At 40.5% G+C, this 19784-nt stretch overlaps 1 protein-coding gene across 8 annotated transcripts in view; it reads right to left on the bottom strand.

Annotated features, from left to right (window-relative positions):
• The window catches only part of UBE2K (ubiquitin conjugating enzyme E2 K), an 85993-nt gene that overhangs the window by 21466 nt on the left and 44743 nt on the right, over positions 1-19784 (bottom strand). For all 8 annotated transcript variants that reach the window (XM_065544882.2, XM_074039576.1, XM_045392265.3 and 5 more), the window contains 2 exons: positions 17471-17529; positions 4793-4875 (listed from right to left, as the gene is read on the bottom strand). In XM_065544882.2, the coding sequence (XP_065400954.1) occupies positions 4793-4875; positions 17471-17529 (142 nt within the window). The remainder of the gene's footprint in view (positions 1-4792; positions 4876-17470; positions 17530-19784) is intronic.

The following is a 19784-nucleotide window of genomic DNA, read 5'->3' as shown; positions in this document are numbered from 1 at the left end:
GCTTTGGTAGATATTACTGGCTTTAATTGGTTAAACCACATTCTTTGTTTTCTGTTGTTTTTTGAGACGGAGTCTCGCTTTGTCACCCAGGCTGGAGTGCAGTGTCGTGATGTCAGCTCACTGCAACCTCTGCCTCCCAGGTTCAAGAGATTCTCCTGTCTCAGCTTCCCGAGTAGGTGGGATTACAGGGGCCCACCATCATGCCTGGCTAATTTTTATTTTTAGTAGAGATGGGGTTTCACTACGTTGGTCAGACCGGTCTTGAACTCCTGACCTCAAGCAATACACCCACCTCGGCCTCCCAAAGTGTTGGGATAACAGGCGTGAGCCACTGTGCCCTGCCTGGTTAAGCCACATTCTTACCAGCAATGCACGAGGTATTTATGTTTACATGCATGCAGTGGTATCTAATTATGATTTTAATTTTCATTTCCCTGATGAGTAATGATGCTGAGCATACGTTATTGACTGGGCAGATATTCTGTGCCTGTTTGTGTCTTTTAGAAGGGCAGCATCACTGAGTGAAATTTTTGTGTTGTCATTTTCTTCTCCAGGTAAGTAGACACCATTAGTCATAGTGTCAGTGGAAAACATTAGAAAATCGTTTCCACATAGCATAAGTTGTGAAATTAAGAAATAAACCAGGGGCCGGGCACAGTGGCTCACGCCTGTAATCTCAGCACTTTGGGAGGCTGAGACGGGGGGATCACCTGAGGTCAGGAGTTCGAGACCAGCCTGGCCAACATGGTGAAACCCTATCTCTACTAAAAATGCAAAAAAATTAGCTGGGCATGGTGGCACATGCCTGTAATCCCAGCTACTTGGGAGGCTGAGGCAGGAGAATCACTTGAGCCTGGGAGGTGGAGGTTGGAGTGAGCAGAGATCGCACCATTGTACTCCAGCCTGAGTGACAGAATGAGACTTTGCCTCAAAAAAAAAAAAAAAAAAAAAAAAAAAGATAATAAAAATAATAAATATACTAAGTTGTTAAATATTAATAAAGGTATATCACCACCCCTAGATGCCATTAATAAAAGACCAAGATTAACCATGTATTTTCTAGTATGCCTGCAGAAAATTATTTAATGTTTATGTAATTCATTTTTCCTATGATTAAGACCCTGTATTTTTCTCTATCAAATTCCAGTTCTGAAACCTAAACATTCACATTTAAATATGGATATGCACTAAATGCCAATTATACCTCAGTAAAGCTCAGGGAATAGAGTAATGAATTCATGAATATCTAGTCTCACCTATTTTATCTAATGTGTCTTTGGTATATTTTAATATTTCAATTGTACAAAGCAAGATTATTCACCTGCCTTAGGAAAGGAACAGTTGATGTAAAACATGTTATGTTCCTGCACATCATATTAGGAGAAAATGTTTTGGTATAAAAATTCAATTTCTCTCTCTATATATACACACCATAATCTTTCAACTAGCTACATAGGGAGATAATTACAAGTAACAGTACTGTTGGCTTAACTCTGGGCAAAAAGCAAATCAGTGGGAAGTTTTCATCTCCAAGCTTTTTCTTTCTTTCTTTTTTGAGATGGGGTCTCACTCTGTCACCCAGGCTGGAGTGCCATGGCATGATGTGGGCTAACTGCAACTTCCGCCTCCCAGGTTCAAGCGATTCTCCTGCCTCAGCCTCCCAAGTAGCTGGGATTACAGGTATGCACCATCATGCCCAGCTAATTTATTTATTTTTGGTAGAGATAGGGTTTTACCACGTTGGCCAGGCTGGTCTCGAACTTCTGACCTCAAGTGATCTGCCCACCTCCGCCTCCCAAAGTGTTGGAATTATAGGAATGAGCCACCACACCTGGCTGCAAGCTTTGTTTTTAAGGTCGTCATTCTGGGTGCTGAGAATAGCCTGAGTAGGGAGAAGCCAGAAGCAGGGAGGCAGACTAATGCAATCATCCAGGCTAGAGGTAACGCGTTTGTTTGGAAAAATGTGGTAGTAAAGCTGCTGTTAAGATGTTGGAGGTTTTGCCAATAGATCTGCAGACAGGGCATTGGGTGCCAGAGAAAGAAACGCCAAGGATCATGATGTGATTTTGGCTTGAGAAAATGCAAGGATGTATTTGCCAATAACTTAGTTGGGGAAGACTACAGAAACAGGTTTCAGGTTAGGAGACTATCAGTTCAGTTTATGTTTGATATGTTCATTATATAGTCAAGTAAAGATGATAAGCAGGCAGCAGGATAAGTGTCTCAAGTTCACGGAAGATAATTTGTGAGTTTGCAGTATATAAAGGTGAAGTTATGATGAAATCAGATGAGGTTACCAAGGAAGTGAGTGCAGCTAGAAAGAAGCAGAAATCCAAGACTTATCCCTGAGGTATTCTAATACACAAAGATCGGGGGATATGCAAGGAACTAGTTAAGGAGTCTGGGAGTGAGCGTGGTGGGAAAGGAAGAATAGAAAAACTAATGTCCTAGAAACCAAATGAAAACAGTAAAATGTCTCGAATACTGCAAATACGTACTCATATCACTGAATCTTAGAGCTTTTAGAGGCCCTGGCTATAACCTAATGGATTAAAAACACTGACACTTAAGACGTTCAATAAATTGGCAAGTCACAAATCAAAAGAGTAACAGAGAAGATAAAAGTAAGTCTATTCCACACGGCTTTATGTTTGAAAGTCTTGATCTATATGCAACATAGAATATATTGAAATATAGATCAAGAAACCAGATCTCAAGAGATGATCTATAGAGGGACAGGATTTACTCAGATATACTACTGGAACAGAAAAAAAACAAAATGAAACGTGTAACTCTAGTCTGTTCATCCAGTTACTAAGTAAACCAAATTGGCCATACACTAAATGCTGTCATTCCTATTTCATTTTCTTTCAGGTACCTTTTTATCCCCCCTTTCTTAACAAATCAAACACATAGCTTAGGCCGGGTGTGGTGGCTCACGCCTGTAATCCCAGCACTTTGGGAGGTCCAGGGAAGAGGATCACCTGAGGTCAGGAGTTCGAGACCAGCCTGGCCAAGATGGTGAAACCTCATCTCTACTAAGAATATAAAAATTAGCTGGGCGTAATGGCGCACGCCTGTAGTCTCAGCTACTCAGGAGGCTGAGGCAGGAGAACTGCTTGAACCTGGGAGGCAGAGATTGCAGCGAGCCGAGATTGCGCCACTGCACTCCAGCCTGGGCAACAAGAGTGAAACTCTGTATCAAAAACAAACACTACCCAAAAAAACATAGCTTAAAAATTCTAGTACCAACAATAATATATAATCTTTAGAAGATTAGGTAGCCAGGCTGGGCCCATTAAACACAGTTTTGGCTCCAAGTGTTCTTACCAACTGCTGTTTTGTTTTGTTCTGTTATACCTTCTCTTGTAAAAGAGTAAAATCAGAAGAAAAGGTTGTAATACACACTCACTCAACTGATTTTTTTCTAGTTTTATGGTTTTCTCCCACTCCAATTAATTTTTATACCTTTGGTCTTAGTTTTTCCATCTATAAAATCACGTGCTAGGCCGGGTGCAGTGGCTCAAGCCTGTAATCCCAGCACTTTGGGAGGCCGAGACGGGCGGATCACGAGGTCAGGAGATCGAGACCATCCTGGCTAACACGGTGAAACCCCGTCTCTACTAAAAAAACTAGCCGGGCGAGGTGGCGGGTGCCTGTAGTCCCAGCTACTCGGAAGGCTGAGACAGGAGAATGGCGTAAACCCAGGAGGCGGAGCTTGCAGTGAGCTGAGATTCGGCCACTGCACTCCAGCCTGGGCAACAGAGCGAGACTCTGTCTCAAAAAAAAAAAAAAAAAAAAATCACGTGCTAAATAATTAACTATCATCTTTATCATTGTTACACAAAGCTTCCAGCCTGGGCAACAGGAACCCTGTCTCTACAAAAAAATACAAAAACTAGCCAGGTGTGGTGGTATGTGCCTGTATTCCCAGCTACTTGGGAGGCTGAGGTGGTAGGACTACTTGGGCTTTAGAGGTCACGGCTACAGTGAGCTGTGATTGCGCCACTGCACTCCTGCCTGGGTGACCAAGGCAAGACCCTGTCTCAAAAAAACAAAAACCAAAAAACAAAAGCAAAGCTCTAATTTAAGGGAATTACATAAAGTAACTTATTTAATCCTCTCAGCTCTATGAAGTGGGTGTCAACCCATTTTGCAGACGAGGACACGAAGGCACACAGAATTTAGGTAATTTGCTCATGACCATGCAGCTTGGTAAATTGGAGAGCCAAGATGTGAACCTGGTGGCTCCAGAGCAGAAACTCTTAAAACACTTAATGCTGTGCAGAGCAAATCAGACAAAAAATGTGAAAGCACAATACTGCTATCCAAATGAAGACATCACCTACAAAGGTGCTCCTTGTTAGAATTCATAAACCAAAGTCATAACTGTGCTCAAACTGTGCTCCATTAACACAACTTGCAACAATTTTGTAACTTACATTCCATCCAAGGGGGATATGACTACTTCAATACTTACTTTCTACTTTTTTAGTCTTTCACAAATATCTTCTTAAGATAGCAAATAATCAAATTTACCAAAACAACAAATGAAACCCAAGACTTTTCAAAGTGTAAAGCTAGCATTTAACATTATCTAACAAGTCTCTATTTAAATATGGATTGTGATCTTAATTATATTGCATTTTCAATTATGTACTTGAGACTTTATAAAGTTACTGCCCAAACAAGATAAAATATAATATATGTTTTGAGGCAATTACACATTTAGCACTCTTATAGTCTTGGTATTCACATGAGAAGGAGAGAAGGTGAATTCAAAATCTCTTACCATTGATCTTTCAGGATATCCAAACAAATAGCCCCTGTGACGGAACTAATATTAGGATGCCATATTTTAGTGATAAACCGGACCTAGAATATAAAGCACACTTGAGTTTTTCAGTAACAGAAATAAAACAGTTTAAGCAGAACTACAAGAAAATGAAATCTTCAAACTAAAAAAAGAAAGGTCCCTATATCTATTACATCATTTTGCCTAGGTGAAAGAAGGGGTGTAGAAGACAAAGGATCCAGTAAGCTGAATGTTGTCACTAACCTATATTGTTTTTAAACTCTTTAAATGTTCCTCCTTTAAACAAACCCAACAATTACTAGGAGATTACAATTTACCTAGAATAATGGTAGATGCTATGAGAATACAACAGAGAATAAAATCCATTTTGGTAAATAAAATAGTATATAAAATAAAAACATAAATAGTAAATGGCACTTTCTTCATGTGAGGCAGGGTGCAGAATAGACTTGAGGAAAAAAGTAAGTAAAACCAGTGAATGAAAGCACAAACAGTAAGTGACTGTGCTTTTTTTTCTGTATAATTTTTTCTCAAATTATTTTTATTGAAATGCCTATTATGATGTAGCAAACACTGAGGAGATACTAAGGCTTAGAGTTTAAGAAACCTAATCAAACAGCTAAACAGAGCACAATGTAAACTCCCACAATCTGATTCCAGATTCTGAGTCTAATCATCTCATTATTTGTGTCATTATGGAAGAAGAATAAATCAACAAGTGAAAATTAAGAAAATGCTAAAACACCATGAAATTAAAAAGTTCATCAGCTCTTACTCATGAACTTTTGGAGGGTCTTGTATTCTTATCTCTGACACATATGACAATGACCAGTTGAGCCCAAATTCTTTGACACTTAATAGATTAATTACTATGTGCCAATTAATGTATATAGTACATTATGTACATTAATATGTAATGGCACATTAATGTTCTAAGAACTTTACAAAAATTAGCACTCATACACTGTAATCCCAGTATTTGGGAGAGGTAGGCAGGAAGGATCCCTTTAGCTCAAGAGTTTTGAGACCAGCCTGGGCAACACAGTGAGACCATGTCTCTACAAATAAGAAAATTAGCTGGGCATGGTGGCACACACCTGTACTCCCAGCTACTAGGGAGCTGAAGCGTGAGGATCACTTGAATCTGAAAGGTTGAGGCTGCAGCAAGCCATGATCATGCCACTATACTACAGCCTGGCCAACAGAGCACAACCAACTGGAAAAAAACTGACTCTTTAATATATGCCCCTCAGCTATTTATGGAAAAAAGCTAAGTTTCCACTTCTCTCTTCTCTTTGTGACTTCTTGATTTGTCTACACTATTTCTACTTCCTTACCTCCTGCTCACTCACTAACTCATATTCAATCTAAAAAGGCACTTTAATTCGCCAATGACTTTAAAATACCGAAAACTAACAAGATACTTTCCATTCCTTCATTCTTGCTATGCTTGATTCTTTTCAGTCTTAATAATCTTACTACTTTCAATGATACCTACTTCTCTCCATCTTCTCATTAAAGGAGACAATCATTCATCACCTAGGTTACTACATAGTCTCCTGACTTTACTGCCTTCCCTTCTGTTATCTCCAATTTATTTTCCCAACCGAAACTAAAGAGAGCCCTTTAAAGTAAATCTGATTTGCATCACCATGCTGCTCTAAGGACCATTAATGACCTCTCATTCCCTTCAATGCGGACCCACTCTCTCTCTCTCCCTGAGTCTCCCGCTGTCGCTCAGGGAGTGCAGTGGCACGATCTCGGCGCGCCAACAGGGTGAGACGGGGTTTCGCCATGTTGGCCAGGCTGATCTTGAACTCCTGACCTCAGGTGATCCACCCGCCTCGGCCTCCCAAAGTGCTGGGATTACAGGCATGAGCCATCATGCCCAGCCAAGCCCACACTCTTAACCTGGCCCTAGACTACCCCTGAAATCTGGTTTTTTTGTTTTGTTTTGTTTTGTTTTTTTTGAGACACAGTCTTGCTCTGTCGCCCAGGTTGGAGTGCAGTGGCACGATCTCAGCTCACTGCAAGCTCTGCCTCCAAGGTTCACGCCATTCTCCTGTCTCAGCCTCCCGAGTAGCTGGGACTATAGGCGCCCGCCACTACACCCGGCTAATTTTTCTGTATTTTTAGTAGAGATGGGGTTTCACCGCATTAGCCAGGATGGTCTCGATCACCTGACCTTGTGATCCTCCCACCTTGGCCTCCCAAAGTGCTGGGATTACAGGCGTGAGCCACTGCACCCGGCGGAAATCTCAGTTTTTACCTCTATTCCCCATTCCACTCTCCTGCTCAAAAAGTCATAATAAACTTTTCCCCTGCTCTGGGCCTTCATACATATTTGTTTTCTCAATAACATACCTCTGTGCCCTCTTCTCCCAACTAACTCCTACTCTTCAAGTTTCACTTTCCATATCACTTCTTCCTGATCTGTTCCACACACCTGTAGTTTCCTTTGTCATAGTATTAATTACATTTCTGTGATTTCTGCCTTATTTGTCTGGTCTTCCATAAAAGACATTGTATCCATCCTGCTTAATAAAGCATCCCCAGATATAAGCGACTCACACTAAATGAATGTGCACTTAACATTACAGCAAAAATGTTATTATAAGGCTAAATATCAAATACAATGCAAGTTAAGTAAGACAGTAATATAGGGCTTATGTACAACAAACATTTCTCCCTTTTTCCTTTTTCTTCCCCAGAGAAGGTCTCACTCCTATAAGCCCAGGCTTGAGTGCAATGGTGTAATCTCGGCTCACTGTAACCTCAACTTCCCAGACTCAGGTGATCCATCTTAAAAGTAACCGTGACTATAGGCACACACCACCACACCCAGCTAATTTTTTTATTTCTAATAGTGTTGGGGTTTCACCATATTACCCAGGCTGGTCTTGAAGTCCTGGGCTCAAGAGATCTGCCCGTCTTAGGCTCCTGAAGTACTAGGATTACAGGCATAAGCCACTGAGACCACATCAAACACTGCTTTATAAGAGATATAACCACACATTTCACATCTTAATACAGGTTGAGTGTTTCTTTTTCTTTCTTTCTGTTTTTTGGAGGCAGGGTCTCACTCCCGTCGCCCAGGCTGGAGTGGAGTGGTGCGATCACTGCTCACTACAGTCCTAACCTTCTGGGTTCAGGCAATCCTCCCCTCTTGGCCTCCAAAACTGCTGAGATTACAGGCATGAACGAGCCACAGTGCTTGGCCTATGCTGAGTATTTCTTATCTGAAAATCTGAAATCCAAAATGCTTCAATGAGCATTTTCTTTGAGTGACATGTAGACACTCAAAAAGTTTCAGATTTTGGAGCATTTCGAATCTCAGATTTTTGAATTTTTAATAATCAATCTCCATTTACTATTCAATGAGTTCAATTCATAAACAATCATATGCCATAATGTCAGTAACTCAAGGAATTCACAGCATTTTATAACTTTAAAACAATGTGGTGGCCGGCGTGGTGGCTCATGGCTGCAATCCCAGCACTTTGGGAGGCCGAGGCAGGCAGATCACAAGGTCAGGAGATCGGCCTGGCTAACACGGTGAAATCCTGTCTCTACTAAAAATACAAAAAATTAGCCGGGCGTGGTGGCGGGCGCCTGTAGTCCCAGCTACCATAGTCCCAGCTACTCCCATGGCTGAGGCAGGAGAACGGCGTGGACCCAGGAGGTGGAGCTTGCAATGAGCTGAGATCGCACCGCTGCATTCCAGCCTAGGGGACAGAGCGAGGCTCCATCTCAAAAAAAAAAAAAAAAACCACACACAAAAAACCCACTGTGGTTTAGTATTTTCAACAAGATTAGAAAATGTAATTTTGGCCAGGGGTGGTGGCTCACGCCTGTAATCTCAGCACTTTGGGAGGCCGAGGCAGGCGGATCACGAGGTCAGGAGATTGAGACCATCCTGGCTAACACGGTGAAACCCCATCTCTACTAAATATACAAAACATTAGCCGGGCGTGGTGGCGGGCGCCTTTAGTCCCAGCTACTCGGGAGGCTGAGGCAGGAGAATGGTGTGAACTCGGGAGGCTGAGGCAGGAGAATGGTGTGAACCCGGGAGGCGGAGCTTGCAGTGAGATCGCGCCACTGCACTCCAGCCTGGGCGACAGAGCGACACTCCGTCTCAAAAAAAAAAAAAAGAAAGATAATATAATTTAAAAACACTATTGGAGATGTCAGAAGGATTACAGTTTAGTCAAGTGAGCTGAAGATATATGAAATATATCTTGCCTTTTGTTTTAATTTTACTTTTTTACTACTCCTGGGCTGGAGTGATTCTCCCGTCTCAGCCTCCCTAGTAGCTGGGACTACATGTTTGCGCCACCATGCCCGACTAATTTTTGTATTTTTTACTAGTGACGGGGTTTCACCATGTTGGCCAGGCTGGTCTGGAACTCCCAAGTGATCCGCCTGCCTCAGCCTCCCGAAATGCTAGGATTACAGGCATGAGCCACTGTGCCTGGCCTTTTCTATTTATTTTTGAGACAGGGTCTTACTCTGTCACCTTGGCTGAAGTGCAGTGGCATAATCTCGGCTCACTCATCCTCGAGCTCCTGAGCTGAAACAATTCTCCTGCCTCAGCCTTCAGAGTACTTGGGACTACAGGCGTGTGCCATCACTCCCGGCTAATTTTCATATTTTTTGTGGATACAGGAACAGGGTTTCACCATGTTGCCTAGACTTTTCTCAAACTCCTGGGCTCAAGTGATCCACCCATCTCAGCCTCCCACAGTGCTAGGATTACAGGTGTGAGCAAAAAGCAGGATATGGCATTCAGCATTGCTTTTTAAAGAAGGGTCTTCTATGCAGAATTCTCTGTAGATACATAGGAAAAATGCCGACACAATTAAATTACTGAACTAATTCTTACTTTGTACTATAATCTATAGTTAGAAATAAATAATTTTGAATTTGGGCTGAGAATGGTGGCTCATGTCTATAATCCTAGCAGTTTGGGAAGCCAAGGCAGGGGGGTTGCTTAAGCTCAGGAGTTCGAGACCAGCCTGGGCAATATGGTGAGATCCCATCCCTATTTAAAAAAAAAAAGAAGAAGGTAAAAAAGAAAAAGAATAATTTTGGATTTGCAGATGACCCACTAAAGAATTTAATCTTCAAGGCCAGGCATGGTGGCTCAGAAGGCTGAGGTGAGAGATTGCTTGAGCCTGGAAGGCAGAGGTTGCAGTGAGCCATGATCACGCCACTGTACTCCAGCCCAGGCAACAGAGCAAGAACCTGTCTCAAAGAATAAAATTTTTAAAAAAATTTTGTAAAAAAAAAATTTAATCTTCAAGATTATCTCCATGGCCTAGCACAGTGAATCAAGCCCGTAATCTCAACAATTTGGGAGGCCAAGGTGGGAAGACTGTTTGAGGCTATGAGTTTGAGACCAGCCTGGGCAATGTAGCAAGACCCTGTCTCTATTAAGAAAATAATAATAATGTCTCCTTATTTTTATATACAAAACTAGTACTAGCATTGTCTGGGAACTTCAGAACACTCAATAGCTTCGGAAAGTACTCAATAAATAAAAACAGAAATCTGAACACTACGTAACAACAGACACTAAAAGTTCCCAGACAGAAACGAAGGAAACTATTCTTAAATTATCAACATTGGCATAACATCAATGGTTCTTATCTCCTCCTCCAAGATGCACTGTACATTTCATTCACTCTTTAACAAACACTTCAGCTTCCACTTCATGGTAGATTTGAGTTCATATTTCCATTTGTAACTTCCAGTTTTAAGATCTGAAGATATGTGAAGTGTGTTTCTTGCTTTTTTTTTTTTTTTTTCCAGATGGAGTTTCACTCTGTCGTCCAGGTTGGAGTGCAGTGGTGCGATCTCAGCTTACTGCAACCTCTGCCTCCTGGTTTCAAGGGATTCTCCTGCCTCAGCCTTCTGAGTAGCTGGGATTACAGGCGCGCACCATGACACCTGGCTAATTATTTTCAGTAGAGATGGGGTTTCATCATGTTGTCCAGGCTAGTCTTGAACTCTTGACCTCTGGTGATCTACCGTGCTTGGCCGTATCTTGTTTTTTATTTTATTTATTTTTGAGACAGGGTCTCAAAACATATATTATTAAACCAGCTTTAACTCTCTTATCATACAAAAGAAAATGTTATTTTATTTTGAATATGCATGTACAGATGAGCATATGCTCATTAAAGATTATTAGCATTGGTATGTATATACAACTTAACATGTAAAAAATATGTTGATAACACCAAGAAAACAAGAGCAAAATTCACAACTTAATTTATTTTTTTTTTTTTGAGACAGAGTCTCACTCTGTAGTCCAGGCTGCAGTGCAGTGCCACGATCTTGGCTCACTGCAACCTCCGCCTCCCAGGTTCAAGCAATTCTTGTGCCTTAGCCTCCTGAGTAGCTGGGACTGCAGGCTCATGCCACCATACCTGACTAGTTTTTGTTTTGTTCTGCTTTTTGCATTTTTAGTAGAGACAGGTTTTTGCCATTTTGGTCATGAACTTCTGAGCTCAAGCCATCTACCTGCCCCCTGCCTCCCTACGTGCTGGGATTATAGGCATGCAAACCATCGCATCCGGCCTACAACTTAATCTCTATTCGAACAGGACACACCATTGGGCTAGAATTTTACTAATGATTTTTTCATTAGCACAACACACATTACAATTTAACACTAGAAATCATATTGGTTGTATGCATTTAATCAAATTCCTTCTACAGTATTATCATCTGATTTAAAGATATATTTTTCTCTGTTTAGAAGTAAGCCTACTCTTCTGGTCAATGATATATTGCATAATAATAAACAAAATATTCTGTGACCATGGTAAGACAAATGTGAATTTTTAATCTTTTCTCAAATTTTAGCTGCATAGTAGTAATGAAAATATAACCAGCTACTTTGATACTTTTACCTCATAAGACTTAAAATTAAGCCTGAGTCCAAACATATGTGAACACACAATTCAGCAAGAAATTTACATAAATATTCTCCATTCTTCTCATTTTATTTACCCATCAGTAAAAATTCAAATCAACTTAGTATACATCTAGAACATATTTATCATGTTCATTAACATTTACTGCAAGAGCAGCACAATGCCACAAGTGGGGTATGTATCATATTTATTTTCTTGTTTGTTCTTTATTTTTTTGTTGTTTTAAAAAATTTTATTTTATATATACCATATTTAAAGAACACTAAACTGTAACTATGACTAACTGGTTGAAGTCACAGTAATACAAATTGGAGTTGAACCTAAGATGTTTCTAAACGTCAAAGCTACCTCCAAATGGAACAGCTGGAATTAAGAGATGTAGAGGCCTTTTTCTTCTTTCTTTCTTTTTTTTTTTTTTTTTGTGTGTGACTAGAGACAGGGCCTTGCTATGTCGTCCAGACTGAACTCAAACTCCCAAGCCCAAATGCTTCTTCTGCCTTGACTTCCTAAAGTGCTGGGATTATAGGCATGAGCCACCATGCCAAAGCAGGTAACAGTGGCCTTAACAGCAAGATGAAGTAGTAGCAAAAACGTCAGACATACTTCAGTTCTTATGTTTTGAGTCTATTTTTCTCATTTTAATAAAACAGGAGTGTGGGTGTGGTGGCTCATGCCTGTAATCCCAGCACTCTGGGGAGGCCAAGGTGGAGGGATCACTTGAGCCCAGGAGTTAAAGGCTGCACTAAGCTATGATTGTGCATGCCAGAAGACTCCAGACTGAGCAACAGAGTAAGACCCTGTCTCTAAAAAAAGTGGGGATGAGGTGGGAGAGATTTAATAAAATATTTATTTCAAGAATTAAATGAAGTTACAGGTCAAAGTGCCTAAAACAGAGCCACAATTATGCAATTACTAGCTGGGATTACAGGCACGTGCCACCACACCCAGCTAATTTTTGTATTTTTAGTAGAGATGGCGTTTCACCACATTGGCCAGGCTGGTCTCGAACTACTGACCTCAGATGATCCACCCACCTCAGCCTTCCAAAGTTCTGGGATGACAGGCATGAACCACCATGCCCAGCAACTGTACAGCTTGCTAACTTTTAGTATTTTCACGGACTTGTGCAACTATCACCACAATCTATTTTTTGACTATTTTATCACCTCAAGAAGAAACCTGGCCAGGCACGGTGACTCACGCCTGTAATTCTAGCACTTTGGGAGGCCGAGGCAGGAGGATCACAAGGTCAGAAGATTGAGACCATCCTGGCTAACACAGTGAAACCCCGTCTCTACTAAAAATACAAAAAATAAGCTGAGCATGGTGGCGGGTGCCTGTAGTCCCAACTACTTGGGAGGCTGAGGCAGGAGAATGGCCTGAACCCAGGAGGCAGAGCTTGCAGTGAGCCGAGATCATGCCACTGCACTCCAGCCTGAGCGACAGAGCGAGACTCTGCCTCAAAAAAGCAAAACAAAACAAAAGAAACCCTGTAACCATTGGCAGTTACTTCCCCATTCTTCTATCTCTAAGCCACCACCAAATTCCTTTCTGTCTCTAGTCTCTAGGATTTGCTTTTTCCAGTATTTCATAAAAATAATACAATGTGAAGCTTTTGTGTCTGGTTTCTTTCACTTAGCATAATGTTTTCAAGGTTCACTGATACGTTGTATCATTTATCAGTACCTCATTCTTCTTTATAACCAAATAGTATTCCATGATATGGATATACTGCATTTTATTTATCCATTCACCAGTTGACGAACATTTTTGATTGCTTCCATTTTTTTGGCTGTAATGAATAGTGTTGGTATGAACACCTGTGTACAAGTTACTGTGTGGATAAATGTTATACCTGGAAGTAGAACTGCTGAGTCACAAGGGAACTCTAAGTTTGCCATTTTGATCAAACTGTTTCCCAAAGAGGCTGCAACATTTTACATTTCCCCCAGCAATGTATGAGAATATGAATTTATAGAGAAAATTTAAGTGTCAATACTACTGTATTTTAAAATGCTATTATAAAGGAAAGCCAACAGACTACTTTGGAAAGGGCCTCCCTCACTTGGGGTGGCAGTCATTGGTTAATGCTGTCTAACATTTACCAAGTGCTTACTACTATTCCAGGCACTTGTAACTTACATTTCATCAAATATCAGGCACCATCAACTATTTAACATAACATTGTTTTATGTACCCTTATGATACAGTTTGGATTTGGGTCCCTGCCCAAATCGCATGTCAAATGGTAATCCCCAGTGTTGGAGGTGGGGCCTAGTGGAAACCGGATCATGGTTTCTCATGGCTTAACACCATCCCCCTTGGTGCTGTCATCGTGTTAGTGAGTTCTCATGAGATCTAGTTGTTTTCAAGTGTGTAAGCATTTTCCCCAACTCTCTCTTGCTCCTTTTCCTGCCATGTAAGACGTGTCTGCTTCCCCTTGGCCTTCTGCCGTGATTATAAGTTTCCTGAGGCCTCCCCAGAAGCAGAAGCCACTGTGCTTCCTGCACAGTCTACAGAACCACGAGCCAATTAAACCTCGCCCAGGCTGGAGTGCAATGGCGCATCTCAGCTCACCGCAACTTCCGTCTCCCAGGTTCAAGCCATTCTCCTGCCTCAGCCTCCCAAGCAGCTGGGATTACAGGCATGCGCCACCATGCCCAGATAATTTTGTATTTTTTGTAGAGTCAGGGTTTCTTCATGTTGGTCAGGCTGGTGTCAAATTCCCGAACTTCAGGTGATCCGCCTGCCTCAGTCTCCCAAAGTGCTGGAATTACAGGACTGAGCCACTGCACCCGGCCTTAAACCTCTATGTTTATAAATTACCCAGTCTCAGGTATTTCTTTATAGCAGGGTGAGAACATACTAACACACCTTGGGAAACAAAAACCTCTGCCAATTAAATTATGACATGCCATCCACCAAAAGATGTATCCTGATTTCACAGATGTTAAAAATGTGGGGAAAAAATAGATCATAGAATTAATGAAATACAGTTATCTATACCGATTAACTTCTTTAGTCTTTGTAACCCTAGGAAAAGATTTTGCAGGTGAAGAACCTGAGGCACAGAGATTACATAAGAAAGATTTGAACTCTGGTTGATTGTTCTTAAATACTCACAGGTTGAGAGATTTTGTCCTTACTTTTTCCTTATCAGAATAAAGGAAGTAAAGCCCAGTGACTTAACATATGGGCTTATAACAGCCATATGGAATCTGGTTCCATTTAACTTCTAAGCCTCAGCTCACTCATTTATTAGGGTGGTTATGAAGACTTCTGGGAAAAGCATATAAAATTCCTAGCACAAAACAAGTGACAGCTGCTACCGTCATTATTTAATAGTAAAAATAAACTTTTTTTTAATTAATAGTAAACATATTATTTTACTACATATAGTAAATAGTAAAATAGAGAACGGTTCCTATAAGAGCTCTTTTCTTCCTTTCTCCTTATTTCCACGAAAAAAACAAAAAACAAAATAAAACAAAATCCAAGGCTGGGCACAGTGGCTCAAGCCTGTAATCCCACAGTACTTTGGGAGACCAAGGTGGGCAGATCACGAGGTCAGGAGATCGAGACCATCCTGGCTAACATGGCCTGAACATGGGAGGCGGAGAATAGCCTGAACCCGTGAGGCGGAGCTTGCAGTGAGCTCAGATCGCGCCACTGCACTCCAACCTGGGCGATAGAGCAAGACTCTGTCCCCAAAACAAAAAACAAAAAACAAAAACAAACAAAAAAAATTAGCCGGGCGTGGTGGCAGGCGCCTGTAGTCCCAGCTACTCAGGAGATTGAGGGAGGAGAATGGCGTGAACCTAGGAGGTGGAGCTTGGAGTGAGCTGAGATTGCGCCACTGCACTCCAACCTGGGCGACAGAGCAAGACTCCGTCCCCCAAAACAAACAAACAAACAAAAAAGTCCAACTGTCCATCAACAGCTGAATGAGAAAACAAAATATGGTCTATACTTAGAATGGAATATTATTCAGCCTTAAAAACAAATTCTGACACATGCTTTAACATGAATGAACCTTGATGACATTATGCTAGGTGATATAAGCCAGACACAAAACGACATTTTATGATTCCACTTACATGAGGTTTATGAATTAATCAAATTTAGAGAAACAAAAACAGTGGTTACCAGAAGCTGGGAGCAGGGAATAATGGGGAGTTATTGCTTAATGGGTATGAAGTTTCAGTTTGGGAAGGTGAGAAAGTTCTATAGACAGATAATGGTAAAGGTTAAACAACAAGGTAAATATACTGCCACTGAACTGTACACATAAAAATGATTACAATGGTAATTTTATGTCATGTATATTTTATTATAATAAAAAAATCAACCAGACTTATCAGAAAATAGATGTACATAAACAATAGACTAATAGGCACCCCATAATGCTAGGTGAGCCAAAATCACCCTGGAACTTTCATTATCATATCTATTCTTAAACTGGAACAACCAATAGGTTGAATGAACAAATTCTAGAACATTCTGAGTGACTGCTATCATGCTCAAGGGACACTACACTATTGGAAACTACTGATAATATATAGGTGTATAAGACATGGTCCTTGACTCAGGAGCATAGAAGCTAAAAAAAGATACATATCCAAAATAATACATGATTTGGAACTATATTTGTGTTGTCACTATATAAACTGTATAAAATGCTATTGAGAGAGGAGAGGGAGAAACACTTGATGAACTCAGCTTAAAGAAGAAAGTGATACTCGGGCCTCATAGAAAACTACAATTTTAAATAATAGGGGCAAAGAATTAAGCGAAACTGATAGAAAGCTGTGGAAGAATAAGCATCATCTACAAATAAACAATCTAAGATGGAAAATGAGACCCACATTGTGGGTGGAAGTGGTAGAAGATTAGAGTGGGAAACAAGATTGGGGTCAGGTTCTAGGAGGTTTAAAGTGTCAAGCCATGGAGTTTAGACTTTATTCAGGGAAAGAAAAGCAGCATGATCAAAACTGCACTCTAGGAATATTTCTAGACCAACAGTGCAGAGAATGAGTAGAAGTGGCAAAGATGGAAGGGTGATTAAATAACAGACAAAATAGGGAATAAAGTCGAATGCCTAAAGTGCTGATGACAGTAAAAGGAGAGACATAAAGGAAGTGGTTCAATCAAAAAATAAGTTTAGGTTGGGTCCCCATGTTGTACATGATCTTAGGGTATTCCATTCTCCCTTTCAACATTTATCACAGTTGCAATTCCATGCTGTTTTTTCCCCACTATAATGTGAGCTCTATGAAAGGAGGAACAGTGTAAGTCTTAGTTACTGCTATATTCCTTGGCACAAAGTACTCAAATAATGACTGAATGAAGAAGCTAGTCTCCTAAAACGCATACTTCTTTGAGTCAAGTAAGAACCTCTGTCTATGTGTAAAAGGGCTCTCTAAATTTGGGAACACTGACAAGTATTTCTAGATCTAGCATATGAGCCATTGTCAGATGTACATCCTATTCCAGTTTTGAGCCATTAATGGCTGCCTTTGGGTAAGTTTGCTTTTCATTCTAATTTCAGAAGCAAGCCATCTGCCATTACCTAAAATACCGTCCACATCAAATTTACACAGTAAACAACTCATAAAGCTGTGACTTTAATAAGCCCTAAAATATATATTAATAAAAAGAGGTCAGAAATATAAAATATTTTATAAGTTCATGCACAAAAATAGGCTTACAGTACCTTAGGGGGATTAAATGGGTATGTTTCTGGTATTTTTATCTCTAGTTGATATCTTCCTCCTAAAAAAATGGGGAAAACAAAGTTAAGAATGCTGCTCAATTCAAATATGTAAAACAAATATATTGATGAACTTTTCAGAGCAGCTATTTCATATTCAATTAAAGAAATTCATTTTAAAGTTGAAACCCAGAAAGTAAGTAATTAAAAGCACTGGTTTTTAATTTAAAGGTTGTTTAAAGCATACAGAATATCCACTTCATACAACTATATTAGTTTATCAGTGAGTAACAAGGCTAGAGATAAATACATTAAATCCAGACAATGCAACGTCAACATTTCATCAGGACAATTAACTATTAGAGTTCTAATCTCCCACTGTGTCCTCTAATCCACCCTGTTAAGAATTGCTAAATAACAAACAAAAAAAGGGTCAGAAAAAAAAGAAGAAAGAAGGCAAGGAGGGATGAAAGTATAGATGATACGAAGGACAGAGATTATGCCATAAACAAAATTCTACTTCTGGCTGCTTCTTGCAAATGAAATAAGGTCCCAATCTTTTCATTTGTGCCCTAAATTAAATGTCAATACTTATTTGTTAACATTTTATTTGTGCAATTAAATTGTAATTACTTTTGTACCAGCCTAAAAAAAACAAGCTAGGTCCATGGCTAATTAATGCCTGCAGTCCCAACACTTTGGGAGGCCGAGGTGGGAGGACTGCTTAAAGCTAGGCCAGGAGTTTGAGTACAGCCTGGTCAATACAGCAAGACCTTGTTTCTATTTTAATATAAAAAACTTTAAATATATTTTTTATTTTTTAAACAAAATTCAACAAGACAGACAGACATAAAGACAAACTATTCCTTTATTTATTTATTTTATTTATTTATTTATTTATTGAGACGGAGTCTGACTCTGTTGCCCAGGCTGGAGTGCAGTGAAGCGCAGTCTCTGCTCACTTCAAGCTCCGCCTCCTGGGTTCACGCCATTCTCCTGCCTCAGCCTCCCAAGTAGCTGGGACTACAGGCACCCACCACCACGTCTGGCTAATTTTTTGTGTTTTCAGTACAGTTGGGGTTTCACCATGTTACCCAGGCTGGTCTCGATCTCCTGACCTCGTGATCCACCCGCCTCAGCCTCCTAAAGTGCTGGGATTACAGGCGTGAGCCACCGCACCTGGCCCAAACTATTCCTTTAAATGGGTTTATAAAATGCAAAATTTTACCAAGGAGCTTTTCTAACCAGTAATATACAAATAGAAGGCAACTTTTTGTTTTGTTTTGAAGTTATCTGGAGCAACTAGCATCTATACAGCATTTTTAAAAAGCTTATCTAGGCCGGGCACAGTGGCTCACACCTGTAACCCCAGCACTTGGGAGACCAAGGGGGCGGATCACAAGGTCAGGAGAGTGATACTATCCTGGCTAACATGGTGAAACCCCATCTCTACTAAAAAATAGAAAAAATTAGCCAGGCATGGTGGCAGGCACCTGTAGTCCCAGCTACTTGGGAGGCTGAGGCAGAAGAATGGCGTAAACCGGGAGGTGGAGCTTGCAGTGAGCCGAGATCGTGCCACTGCACTCCAGCCTGAGCAACAGAGCAAGACTCCATCTCAAAAAAAAAAAAAAAAAAATTATCTAGCATCTAGCTTCTCACAACTGGGGTACTCAAGACTCAAGGAGAGGATAACTGCCTCTTAAGAAACTCTGGGCCGTGCACAATGGCTTATGCCTGTAATCCCAGTACTTTGGGAGGCTGATGTGGGCAGATCACTTGAGGCCAGGAGTTCAAGACCAGCCTGACAAACATGGCGAAACCCCATCTCTACTAAAAGTACAAAAATTAGCTGAGTATTGTGGCATGTGCCTATGATCCCAGTTACTCGGGAGGTTGAGGCACAAGAATCGCTTGAACCCAGGAGGTGGATATTGCAGTGAGCCAAGATCGCACCACTGCACTCCAGCCTACGTGACAGAGCGAGAATCTGTCTCAAATAATAAATGGAACAGAACAGAAAAAAGAAAAGAAAACTCTGAAGGGGTAAGTCTTGCACTGGATGAGAGGCTGGATTCAACTCTTAACTCTTAAGAGTTTAAGCATCTTCTAAGATTTTATGACCAATTACTAATAACAAAATACTATTACAAAATATAGTAAATAAAACTGTTCTATTGAAATATTTATATATAAGACTATGAGATTTCATTTCAAGATAAACAAAGAATACATTAGATCAAAGATGGCCATGAGCTGATAGTTATTAAAGCTGGCTGAAGAGGTTGCATTATATTCTTTTTTTTTTTTTTTTGAGACG

This window comes from Macaca fascicularis, chromosome 5 (genome assembly GCF_037993035.2).
Source record: "Macaca fascicularis isolate 582-1 chromosome 5, T2T-MFA8v1.1".
Lineage (NCBI taxonomy): Eukaryota > Metazoa > Chordata > Mammalia > Primates > Cercopithecidae > Macaca > Macaca fascicularis.
Note: the sequence above shows the minus strand (reverse complement) of the source record. Positions and strands in the feature narration are given on the sequence as shown.